The 13,352-nt window shown below is 46.2% G+C and overlaps 1 protein-coding gene across 1 annotated transcript in view; it reads right to left on the bottom strand.

The window, feature by feature from the left end:
* Positions 1-343: 343 nt before the first annotated feature.
* Positions 344-13,352, bottom strand: part of CCDC88C (coiled-coil domain containing 88C) — a 158,859-nt gene continuing 145,850 nt past the window's right edge. The window contains exons 28-30 of the mRNA XM_003408823.4: positions 13,247-13,315; positions 5,837-6,123; positions 344-3,560 (exon numbers count right to left, since the gene is read on the bottom strand). Of these exons, the coding sequence (XP_003408871.2) occupies positions 2,541-3,560; positions 5,837-6,123; positions 13,247-13,315 (1,376 nt within the window). The 3' untranslated portion in view covers positions 344-2,540. The remainder of the gene's footprint in view (positions 3,561-5,836; positions 6,124-13,246; positions 13,316-13,352) is intronic.

Here is a 13,352-nt window from a genome sequence, read left to right on the forward strand (position 1 = left end):
AAAACAATGTATACTTTGCTGCTGTTTGGTGGAATTGTTCTATGTGTGTCTACAAAGTCAAGTTGGTTGATTGTGGCCTTTAGGTCTTCTGTATCTTTCTTGATTTTCTAAATGTTCTGTCCTTTACCAAATGGTATATTGAAGTCTCCTAATGTCAACATGGAACTGTCAGTTTCTCTTTTCAGTGCTGTTAAGAGTTTACTTATTTTGGAGCCCGGTCATTGGGTGCATATTTATTATGGTTATGTCCTCATAGTGAACTGTTAATCATTAGTGTCCTTCCTTGTCTTTTACAGTGTTATCTTCTCTTAAAGTCTATTTTACCCGAGATTAGTATTGCCACTCCTGCTTTTTAGGTTTTTTTTTTTCCATCATTTGATTTTTAATATTTGTCTTTGTTTCTAAGGTGTCTCTTTGTAGACAGCATATTGATGGGTTCTGTTTATCCATTCTGTCACTCTCTTTATGCGTACATTCAAGCCATTTACATTCAGCGCGATTATTGATAGGTGTGAGTTTATTGCTGTCATTTTGCAGTTTTGTGGGAATGACATTTTCTTTGTTCCTCTTACTCTCCTGTGCTGAATGTCTTTTGTGGGTTTTTTCTTTCATTTTTGTAGATTCTGTTTACTTAGATTGTTTTTATTTGATGAGTAGGTTTGTTAACTTTTTTTGTGGTTATCTTGAAGTTTACCCCAGCTTCCTAAGTTTAAACCAGTCTTTTATTACTTGATATCACCTTGACTTCCTCTCCATTTGGAAGATCTACACCTATATTTTTTATTGTTCTGACGTCATTTACAGATTGATGTCTCTGGTTCCCTATTGCAAATCTTTTAGTTTTGTTTTATCCTTGAGAGTTCATTACCTAGGTTGGTATCTGGCTGATGCTGATCCCATTCAGTGTTTGATCGAGTTCTTTATCCCTTCATTTGACACTTAGGGTTTCAGGACTGACATTTGTATATTAGTTTTTTGGGTTTTTGATGCAAAGGGACGGCACAGTATTTGTCTATAGCGCCATGTTGGCCCCACCTCCTCAATATGGGATTCAATTTTTATCAGTTAAAAGTGGATGCAACTCTGGAAAAAAGCTGTTGTATAATAAACAGGACATCTTTGTTCTTCGCATGTCTCTGGCTGGTTGTATAACAGCTTCATATAACCTATTGGCAAAGCAAGCCGTGGGCTCTGACAGCCCAGGAAGATGCTTTGGGGTGCTGAAGCAGAGATCCCCAGAAACTCCTCATCAGCCTATTTAACACTGCTAATAACATGCAGTGAGGAAGACTAGGACTCAGCTTCTATTTCGTTTCATTTTATTACAATCAGGTCCTTGTGTTCCATAAACTGATGGCTATTCAAGACACAACCCAAAGCACTCCTAAAACTGACCTTGTTAACATTAAAAAAAAGTCAATGGGCTTAGTTCATCCCAAGAAAAGCACCTTTACTAAAAAGACAAAATTTGCCAGGAATCTGACCATATACACAAAGCAGCAGATAAGATTCCTGGTAGAAAAGAATGACTCTGAATGGAACATAAATAGATCCCCCCCAAAGTATATATTTCACATGAGTGTGTGGGTGTGTGTATGTATGTAATATATTAAAAGAAATTTGGTTTCTACCCCCAAAATTATTCAGGAATAATAAATCAATATCCTTTCTGAGACAAGGGGACAGAGTGGTGCTGCAGCCCATGTTTCAGATCCAACATGCACCCCCTGGACACGCTTCCTCTCTGTACACTATGTACACTGCCAGGGAGCAGGCCGGGGGCTTCTCTGCCCCATCCCTAGCAAGTCCAGTGTTTACAGAAAAGTGAGCAGGGAAACCTGAGAAGGTAGGTCCCTGTGTAGCCCCCAAGCCTGTCTTGTAGAGCACAGGAGCCACTGGTGGGGGGACCCCAAACCACCCCACCCTCTACCTGCCTGCAAGTGCTTGGGGTCCCAGGAATGAGAATGCACAACTCTGCTTTTAAAAGCAAGCCCAACTCTGGGGTCTGCCCCAGGCTCTGGAGATCTTTGTAGTTGGGTCTGTTTGGGTTTTCTGCTGGGATCGAGTGGCTTTTGGGAGGCGGAGAGAGAGGGGAGTTTCCAGACCCACTAGGGCTCAGCCTTGTGGCTTGTGTGTGTGTGTGCACACGCACATATGTGTGCATGCTTTACTGGAGGTCAGCAAGTTGCAAATGAGTGTTCTCTCGGGCATGTTAGGCTAGTGTCTGCTGTAGGGTAAAGTCAGTGTCATCACTGTATTCTATGGTCCTGATAGGGATGTGGATTTGTTCAAAAAGGATCAGTTCCTTGGAGCCAGAGATACGGAAGCCATGCTGTACATCTAGGAGTGCAATCCTGTTCGGGCTTGGCACAGTGTTTTCATTAAAAAGATGAACAGGAGAAATGTGTGAAAGCCCCTTTTCCCCATTCTAAACCCTTTCACGGCACCACAGGCAAAGAGAAAAAAGAGCCAGTAGGATCAGATGGTGTGCATTCAGTCGTCCTAAGGTTGGGAGCTGCTGGTCCCGAAGGCGAGTCAAGTCACACACAGCCATACTCATACCACACCGTCTGCTGGTCCCCGCCCAGCTCTGGGGACACCGGTGTGCTCCTGGAGCTGCCCCCTCGGCTGAAGTCCTCTGGGCCCCGGCCAGGATGGGGAGCGAAGTCGGGAGACCGCCCTGGGCTTTTGGCAGGGGGCCCTTCGATGTAGCCCTGTGCTGGGAGCCCGTCCCCCTCTGAAAGGCTAAGCCCTGCCTGGACAGGGGTGATGGTGGCCACTTCCCCTGAGTGTGGGGGTGTTTTGGGCTTAGTCCTGGCAGCTGGGGCTGCTGCAGGTGAGAAGTGCTGGAACTGGGTGCTGCTGCCACCACTGCCAGTTGCAATGGCCGAGGCTGTGGCTGACTGCTGCAGTGGGGCCAGCCTTTCCTCCTTTGGGGGGGCCAGCGAGAAGCGCCTCACGTCCAGAGGCCGGCTGCGGGGGGCTGGGCCCTGACAAGAGCTGCCAGCCTTTCCCACAAGCAGGGTGCGCTCCTGGGCCAGGCCATGGGTGCCAGGGGGTGTGGGGCTTTGCAGGGGGTGGCTGCCTGCCTCTCTGCTCGCCAAGGCCTCTGGGCCCCCTGGTTTCTGAGGGCATTCTTGTTTGCAGGCCTCTGGCCCGCTGGCCCGCAGGAGGTCAGCTGAGGCCAGGCTGAAGGCCCGGCTCAGGGACGCACTCCGGCTGGCAGGTATGTGGGCAGGTGTGTGAGCAGTCAGGGGCATTGTGGCCTGCCGGGGTCTGCCCAAAGACAGGCTCTGGGGTGGCTGGCCCTGCCTCGGAGAGGCACTGGACAGGGCTTCAGCCTCAGCTGCTCTGAAGTTTGGCCTCACATACTGCCCGGGCTTCAGCAGCCTCCCCTCAGAGATGCTGATGGCCATCTTGATGGTGGGGGCCACAAAGCTGGTAGGCATCTTGGCCCCGTCTTTCCTGGCCAGAGATCCTGGCTGGCCGCCAATGGTTGGGGGGTCATTGGCCTTCCTGAAGTAGTCACATAGCAGCTCATCCCGGGAACTGGGAGTGTCCTACAGACGGGGGGGAGAAAGGAGGGGTGGGCTTGAGACCCAGGCAGGCACTCAGGTAGCCCACCTCCCAGAGTCCTCCGTGTGCCCCTCTTGCTCAGCTTCTCCGAGGCCTACAAGTCATCCCCACATACACACACTGTCCCTGACCAGGATGGGGGGGGGAGCACTACACAGGTCATCAGGGCAAGAGCCCCAGACACCACTCAGGGCAGCCCCCTAACCTTACAAATAATGAACAGACCCAAGAGGGAAATGCCTCGTCCAAGCTGTTCACCTTTATAGAAAGGCCAGTCCTGAACGCCTGGCCAAGGCCATGTGCTTCCACCTGTTTCTCATGTCCCACCAAGCAGAGCTGCTGGTGTGAGCCTGGCCTCCTCCCTTTGTCCCTCCAAGGTGCCCAAGAACATCACGAGGGCTGCACCTCAGGCCACCAACAGGCAGAGAAATAAGACCAGTTCCTGAAAAGCCATAACTACCTATACTCAGGACCCTTACCCAACCTGATCTGCAAAAAGGGGCAGAGAGGGATAGTGGGGTGGGGTGGGGCCAGAAAGGCAGAAGGCTGGGAAGTGAGAACAGTGAGGCCACACAGGCAAGTGAACTACACACGACAGCCCAGCCCACCAGCTGCCCTGATGAACTGCTCCCCCTGCCAGCAGCCGGCGCCAAGGCCATGGTCTCTGGGCCAGTGAGCTGGGTCCCCTGCTACCACCTTGGGGACAGATGGAGCTCTGTAACAGAGGTCTGAGGGCCCTGATTGGGTAACTACAGCCTCTGCTGGCACCTCAGCCTGGAGGGCCAAGGAGAGCTCTCTGAGCTGATGAACACAGCAGAGAAGGAAGGGAAGTGAGCTCCTGGGTGACTCACGGCCAGCTGATGTGTCAGCCCCTAGCCTACGAAGGCTTGTCGGGAGCTCAGTCGGGAGGACGGGTCAGTGGCTCAGGAGCCAGATGCACCTGCAGACATCTCCTGGCTGTGTGACTACCTGGATGCTCACCAACAGAAAGCAGTCTGCTGTGCTACACCAGCAAGGGTGCTCAGTGAAAACCAAAACAAACCAAACCCACACCCATTGCTGTTGATTCCAACTCAGTGACCCTGTAGGACAGAGCACAACTGTCCCATAGGGTTTCCAAGGCTATAATCTTTCTGAGAACAGACTGCTACATCTTCCTCCTGAGGAGTGGCTGGTGGGTTCCAACACCGCCACATGCTGGCACCGTTCTAGAAACCACACATGCAATCACAAAGAAGTGCATTTAATTATCAAAACAGCCTTGCAAACATAGTTTGAAGGTAGTACTGAAACAGCCTTTAATAGGTAAGGTGGCTGAGGTGGTAGAATCAGGTCCCACGTCTAGAGCATGGTCAATCTGGGATCAAAACCCAGGGCAGGCTGAATCCAGAGCTGTTTCTGCACCACCTGACTCCTCCCTGCATAAATCCACGTCTTCAGTACCTACTTTCAAGGACCACCCTTTCTGGCCATTCAAGGTGATGGGGCCCCATCTCATGACACCCTCTCCCAGCGTCATTCACACTTTGGCAGTGAAGCAAGGCACAGGGGGTATGGGTTGGGGTACCAGTGTCACTTCTCTAGGGAAGGGAAGCCACTGCATTGAGAAGGACGGCTGATGTGTCAGGTACGTGCGGGTAAGTGGGAAGAGTCCCCTGGGTAGATAGTAGGAGGATGCTCTCCACAAAGCCTGTCTGATCCCAGCCTTAGCACTGTCTGCGTCCCAAACCATGAGCTGGGCCTGGCTCCCCCCATCATGATGGCTACGAGCCTTCACAGATGCATGGCCTGTGGCTGCTATGATGGCAGAGCTGAGTAGCTGCAACAGAGACTATACAGCCCACCAAGCTATATTTACTGTCAGCCCCTTTACAGAAAAAGCTTGCCAACCTCTGCTGAGGGAGACTCCGAGCAACACCGCCTATGTGGGCACTCTGGGGTCCTCCATAGCACCAAGTGGGAGGCCCTGACCCTGCCACTGGGGGTACTGGCCTCACCCCATCCACCCCTCCATGTGGCCATGAGCTCTGCCCACTCACTTTACCAGTGAGACGCAGTCTCTGAGGTTGGAGGCTGGCTCTTGGCCCTAGATGACTTGCTGGCTAATGGCTATCCTCCTAACACCACACCACCCCTGCACCTGGGCCCTGCCACCCTGCCCCCAACCCAACCCATTCTGCGGCTCTACTGCCAAGGCTACTGCAGAGCCCTGAGCCAGAGAGAGGAAAGACACCCCGTCACTGCACCCGGGGGCACTCACATGGGTCGGGGAGCTGCGGTTGCTCTCCTCCAGAAACTCCTCCAGGGTGACCATCTCGCTGCTTGGAGAGGCAGAGCGGGGCCGCCCTCCAGTCGGTGGCTGGGTGGCACCCCTCTTCTGGGCACCCTCCTGCGGGAGTGGCCCATTCCGGGGTGGAGGGTACTCATGGCGGCAGAGGGTGGGGCGTCCTGGGGTGCCGGCCTCGCGGGGGGTGGCTGTGTCCCTGCTGGGGATCAGGTCTTCGCTGCTGAAGCTCTCGGACCTGCCGTGGAGCTGGTCGGAGGAACCTGGGTGTCAGGATGGGGTGACACAGAACCACTCACGTCAGTCTCCCACCTGCCAGACTCTGTGCTGCCTCTGACTCCCTGAAGACACAGGGCTTGCCCCTCCCAGGCCAGGATTCTGGATGTTAAAGGGCATTTGGGAATGAATCCTTTAGAGTTCCACTTTGACATTTAAGAGCAAAATAACCTGAGATAAAAGTGAAAAGCTTCTGCTAAAGCTTAAATTATGAACAACTGTAAGGCTGGACACTCTTTAGCTCATATCCATTCATTTACAAAAGGCTTTTTTTAGCATCTATTATATGCTAGGTGCGATGAGTTGGAATTGACTTGACGGCAGTGGGTTTGGTTTTTGGATATGCCAGGTGCTCTTCCAGGGGTTGGTAATGTGGAAGCAAAGAAAAAACAAATCCTGTCTTCGTGGAGTTTACAGTCTTGAGATAGAGAGCCCCTGTGTGTGGTAGACAGACAATAAATGAGCAAAGAAACGAACACAAACAGCATCAGATGGTGGTAAGTGCAACGCAGAGAATTAAAACAGGCTACATAGGTTCTGCTTCCCCCTGGGGTGCAGGAAGCTGAAAAGTGCCATCACTCCTACAAGAACAAGCTGAACAGACTATTAAGTCAGAACTTTTCTAAACCTACTGGAGAGCTGAGGTCACAGGACACCTAAGCAGCCTAAAATCCAAGCACGGACAGGCTCTCCAAGGTCAGACAGACCCTTCCAAGGTCAGACAGGTCCCTCCAAGGACAGCCAGGCCCCCCTCAAGTTCAGACAGGCCCCTCCAAGGTCGAACAGACCCTTCCAAGGTCAGACAGGCCCTTCCAAGAACAGACAGCCTCCTCCAAGGACAGATAGGCCCCTCTAAGGCCAGACAGGCCCCTGGAGGTGCAGAGGCAACAAACACTGTCACCTCTTGGTGCAAGTGAAGACCCTTTGTGCTGGGGGAAGGGGAAAAGAAAACATCTCTGCTCCTGGAATCATCCTGGACCCAGAACATTAAAGGTCTCCCATAGTGGGTGAATTCTCGCCTCCAAGCAGGAGACTCAGGCTTGATTCCCAGCCAATGCGCCTCATGTGTAGCCACCACCAGTCTGTCAGTGGTGGGCTGCATGCTGCTACAATGCTGAACAGGTTTCAGCAGAGCTTCCAGACTGACATGGACTAGAAGGAAAGGCCTGATGATCTATTTCCAAAAATCAGGCAATGAAAACCCTGTGGATTGCAATGGTCCAATCTGCAACTGATCATGGGGATGGCACAAGACCAGGCAGTATCTGGTTCCATTGTGTAGGTGGTCACCATGAGCTGGGGGCCAACTCGACGACAGCTAATAACACTGCTGGCGGAAGGTCGAGAATCTCTCTCCCACGTTAGACTTGCAAACATATAGGGCAAAGTTTGGCTGCCTAGGGAAAGGAGGGAGAAACCCAGCTGCCCTCACGAACCAAAGGTTAGACTAGAGGAATCTGAAACTGGTCATACACTGAGGGTAATCATAGCAACAACAAGGCCCAAGCCGAGGTCAACTTCTAATTTGATAGATTGACTCCCATAATAAAGGCCTGCCTAATGAAAAGGCATTACCGTTTACAGATACATAAACTGTTTACACCTCATTCTCTACTGTCCTACATCCGATGGCTGGTCTTCAATAAAAATTACAAGATAGCAAGAAAAATAACACACTGTCAAGAAACAAAGCAATAAACAGAACCAGACTCAGATATAAACCAGATGCTGGAATTATCACACAGAAAATTTAAAACTATGGATAATACGTTAAAGGCTACAAAGACAAGGACAACATGGATGAACAATGAAAAGACAGGAAATATCAGAAACTGTAAGAAAGAATCAAATGAAATTGCTAGCAATAAAATACACAGTAACAGAGATGACGCGTGCCTTTGATGGGCTTATCGGCAGATTCAACACAGCCAAGGGAAAGAAATCAGTGAATCTGAATATAGATAAACGGAAATTATCCATATCATAACATGAAGAGAAAAAAGAGTGAAAACAAAACAAAGAAACAGGACAAAGTACCCTCTAAGAGCCGTAGGACAGTATCAAATGGTCTAACATCTGTAACTGGAAACCCAGAGGAAAAGAGAAGAGGGCAGAAGAGATATTTGAAGAGATAATGGCTGAGAATCTTCTATAAACGCAATGGAACCTATCAAACCACAGATCTTAGAAGCTTAAAACAGCACCAAAAAAAAGGTTAAAACAACACCATCCACCTAGACACATCATATCAAAGTGCTGAGAATCAAACATGCAGTGACATTCTTGAAGGCACCCATAGAGAAAAAAGGGCACATTATATACTGAAGAACAAATTATATATAACAGACTTTTCATCAGAAACTGTGCAAGCTGGAAGACAATGGAGTAACAGCTTTAAAATGCTCAAAGGAAAATAAAAAAGTGAGAATTCTTAACCTAGCAAATATGCCTTTCAAGTACAAAGGCTTTTTCTGACAAAACACACATGTACACATGCACAGAATTCATTACTAGCAGGCCTGTGCTAGAAAAAGATGGTCAGGTACATTCTTGAGACAGGAACATAATACTAAACAGAAAACTGGATCCTCAATGAAAACAAAATATTCCTAAAATGGTTAAAAAGAAGGTTAAAATATGTCTTTTATGTTTAACTTATAATGTCTTTTAAAGATAACTGACCATTGTCATGGATTGACTTATGTCCCCCCAAAATACCTGTCAACTTAGCTGGGCCATGAGTCCCAGTATTCAGTGATTGTCCACCATTTTATGTGATTTCCCTATGCGTTATAAATCCTATCACTATAATGAAATGAGGTGGATTAATGGCAGTTATATTGATGAGATATGCAAGATTAGATAGTGCCTTAAGCCAATCTCTTTGAGATACAAAAGAAAGAAACAAGCAGAGAGACAGGGGACCTCATACCACCAAGAAAGCAGCGCCAGGAGCACCACGTGTCCTTTGGACCTGAGGTTCCTGCGATGAGATGCTTCCAGACCAAGGGAAGAGCGATGACAAGGACCTTCCTCCAGAGCCGACAAAAAGAGAAAGCCTTGCCCTGGAGCTGGTGCCCCGAATTCGGACTTCTAGCCTACTGGACGGTGAGAGAATAAACTTCTCTTTGTTAAAGCCATTCACTTGTGGTATTTCTGCTATAGCAGCACTAAACGGCTAAGACAACCGTCTAAAGCGGAAATAGAAGGAACGTATTACGGGTTTACAGCATGTGTAAAACGTACGACAACAACAGAACAAAGGAAGAGAAGAAGGAACTGGAAGTATACTGTTACAGGGTCTTACGCTATAGCTGAAGCAGGATGATTTTCTTTGAAGAAAGACTATGATTACTTAACGGTGTATATGGTAAACCACGGAAACAGCAGTCAAGAAATCAAACTGAGTACTGCATTGGGCAAATCTGCTGCAGGGGACCTCTTTAAAGTGTTGAAAAGCAAAGATGTCACTTTGAGGACTAAGGTGCACCTGACCCAAGCCATGGTATTGTCAATCATCTAATACGTATGTGAAAGCTGGACAATAAATAAGGAAGACCGAAGAAATTAGTGCTTTTGAATTTTGAATATATCATGGCTAGCCAGAAGAATGAACAAATCTGTCTTGGAAGAAGTACAGCAAGAATGCTCTTTGGGATTGAGGACGGTGAGACTTTGTCTTATGTACTCTGGACATCTTATCAGGAGGGACCAGTCCCTGGAGAAGGACATCATGCTTGGTAAAGCAGAGGGTCAGTGAAAAAGAGGAAAACCCTCAATGAAATGGATTGACCCAGTGGCTGCAACAATGCGCTCCAACATAGTAAGGACTGTGAGGATGGCACAGGATGAGGCACTGTTTTGTTCTGTTGTCTATAGGTTGCTAAGAGTTGGAATAGACTCAACGGCACCTAACAATAACAACAACACTGTAAACTCTCTGGCATTCACCAAAAAATTTTTAAAAGGAATTATAAATAATAAGCAGATAGTAGATATGGAATACCCTACGCATCTGTCAGTTTGTCCTACTGTGGTGCCTTGTACATTGCTGTGATGCTGGAAGCTATGCTATTCTTATTTCAAATACTGCAGAAGGGTCACCCATGGTGGACAGGTTTTAGCTGAGCTTCTAAAGTAAGACTGACTAGGAGGAAGAACCTGGTGGTCTACTTCTGAAAACATTAGCCAGTGAAAATCTAATGAATAGCGGCAGAACCTTGTCTGATACGCTGCCAGAAGATGAGCCCCTCAGGTTGGAAGCCACTCAAAATACGACTGGGAAGAGCTGCTTCCTCAAAGTAGAGTCAACTTTAATGACGTGGATGGAGTCAAGCTTTTGGACCTTCATTTGCTCATGTGGCATGACTTGAAATGAGAAGAAATAGCTGCAAGTATCCAGTAATAATTGGAACATGGGATGTATGAAGTATGAATCTAGGAAAATTGGATGTCATCAAAAATGAAATGCAACACATAAACATCAATATCCTAGGCATTAATGAGCTGAAATGGACTGGTATGGGTCATTCTGAATTGGAAAATCATATGGTCTACTATGCCGGGAATGACAAATTGAAGAGGTATGGCGTTGCATTCATCGTCAAAAGAGAATATTTTGAGATCTATCCTGAAGTAATAGGATAATACTCATATGCCTACAAGGAAGACCAGTTAATACGGCTATTATTCAAATTTATGCACCAACCAGTAAGACCAAAGATGAAGAAATTGAAGATTTGTACCAACTTCTGCAGTCTGAAATGGATCAAACATGCAATCAGAATGCATTGATAATTACTGGTGATTGGAACAGAAAAGTTGGAAACAAAAAGAAACAGCAGTTGGAAAATATGGCCTTGGTGATAGAAATGATGTCGGAGATCACAGGATAGAATTTTGCAAGACCAACAACTTATTCATTGCAAAAACGTTTTTCAGCAACATAAACGGCGGCTATACACATGCACCTCACCAGGTGGAACACACAGGAATCAAATCGAATGCATCTGTGGAAAGAGCTATGAAAAAGCTCCATATCATCAGAACAAGGCCCAGGGCCAGCTGCAGAACAGACCATCAATTGTTCATATGCAAGTTCAAGTTGAAGTGGAAGAAAATTAAAACAAGTCCATGAGATCCTAAGTATGACCTTGAGTATATCTCACATGAATTTAGAGACCATATCAAGAATTTATTTGACATACTGAACACTAATGACCTAAGACTAGACCAGTTGTGGAATGATATCAAGGACATCATACATGAAGAAAGCAAGAAGTCATTAAGAAGACAGGCAAGAGACTAATGGACCACACCTACCACAGCCTCCACCAGACTGAGTGATATGTAGATGACACAACCTTTCTTGCTGAAAGTGAAGATGACTCGAAGCTCTTACTGATAAAGGTCAAAAGACTCATCCTTCAGTATGGGTTACACCTCAACATGAAGAAAACAAAAATCCTCACAACTGGACCAATAAGCAACATCACGATAAACGGAGAAAAGATTGAAGTTGTTAAGGATTTCACTTTACCTGGATCCACAATCGACGCCTATGGAAGCAGCAGTCAAGAAATCAAATGACACATTATTTTGGGGAAAGCTGCTGCAAAAGCCCTCTTTAAAGTGTTATAAAGCAAAGATGTCACCTTTAGGGACTAAGGTGCACCTGACCCAAGCCACGCTGTCGCCTCATACATGCGTGAAAGCTGGACAATGAATAAGGAAGACCGAAGAAGAATGGATGCCTTTGAATTACGGTGTTGACGAAGAATACTGAATATACCATGGACTGCCAGAAGAATGAACAAATCTGTCTTGGAAGAACAGTCAGAATGCTCCTTAGAAGAAAGGATGGCGAGTCTTGGCTTCACATTTTGGATATGTTATCAGGAGGGACCAGTCCCTGGAGAAGGACATCATGGTTGGTAAAGTAGACATCAAAAAAGAGGAAGACCCTCTACAAGATGGAATGACACAGTGACTGCAACAATGAGCCCAAGCATAACAACAATTGTGAAGATGGCACAGGACCAAGCAGTATTTCATGTCATGAGTCACAACTGACTTGAGGGCATCTAACAACAACAGAGATGAAATAAAACACCCATAAAAAATACTCAATCCAAGAGTAGACAGTGGAGACACAACAGTCCAAAAAACAGAAAATATTAACAAGATGGTAGATGTAAATACAATCACATCAATAATTACATTAAATGTAAATGGTCTAAACACACCAATGAAGACACAAGAGACTCTTAAGATTGGGTTAAAAAAGCAAGATCCAACTAACTATATGCTAACTATAACACATATAAACATAAAGAAACAAAAAGATGAAAAGGAATACATTATAAAAAATATTAGAAGAAGTTGGTGTGATAATATTAGTATCAGATAAACTTTAGAACAAGGAATATTATCAGAAATAATAAGTACCATTACCTAATAACAATGAGGGTCAACTAAGACATAATAATCCTAAGTAATAAAAAAGCTTCCAAGACCTGAAGCAAAAACTGATACAACTGAAATGAGAAACAGAGACAAATGTACACTTATAGTAAAAGATTTCAACATTCCTCTCAGTAATCATAATAAGTAGATAAAAAATTAGTAAGAACACAGGAGACCTAAACAACGCTATCAATGAACTTGAGCTAACCGACAAAAACAGAACATTCTGACCAAGAACAGAATATATATTATTTTCAGGAACACAGGGAGCATCATTAAGACAGACCATATTCTGCACCCTAAAGCAAACCTCAAAAAATTTTTAAAAATCAAAATCATCCAAACTATGTTCTCTGACCATAATGGAATACAACTACTATTGCTATTCCTATTCTATGGAAGAGTAACTGAGACTCAAAGGATTGTGACTTCTCCATGTTCAGAGTTGGTGAGTGGGAGAGTAGGGACTTAGACCTGAATCTGTTCCAACTCTCAGGCATGTCCCTGAAACTGTATCATATTGCCCCTAAGCTCATCATCCTGCACATGAGACTCCTGTTAAGTGTAATGTTAAAATTCTAAAAATGAATCCTAAGCCAAACTTCAAATAAATTAAAAAGCACACAAAGGAAAAGACTTACTTACCTTTTAGGTTAAGCGGTGAGCTGTTGCTGGATGTATTTCTACTGCTCTCTAAGCTACTTGGCCGGGACACTGAAAGGAAATGGCAACATTTAACATAAGGGGCCGA

Source organism: Loxodonta africana, chromosome 10 (assembly GCF_030014295.1).
Source record: "Loxodonta africana isolate mLoxAfr1 chromosome 10, mLoxAfr1.hap2, whole genome shotgun sequence".
Classification (NCBI taxonomy): domain Eukaryota; kingdom Metazoa; phylum Chordata; class Mammalia; order Proboscidea; family Elephantidae; genus Loxodonta; species Loxodonta africana.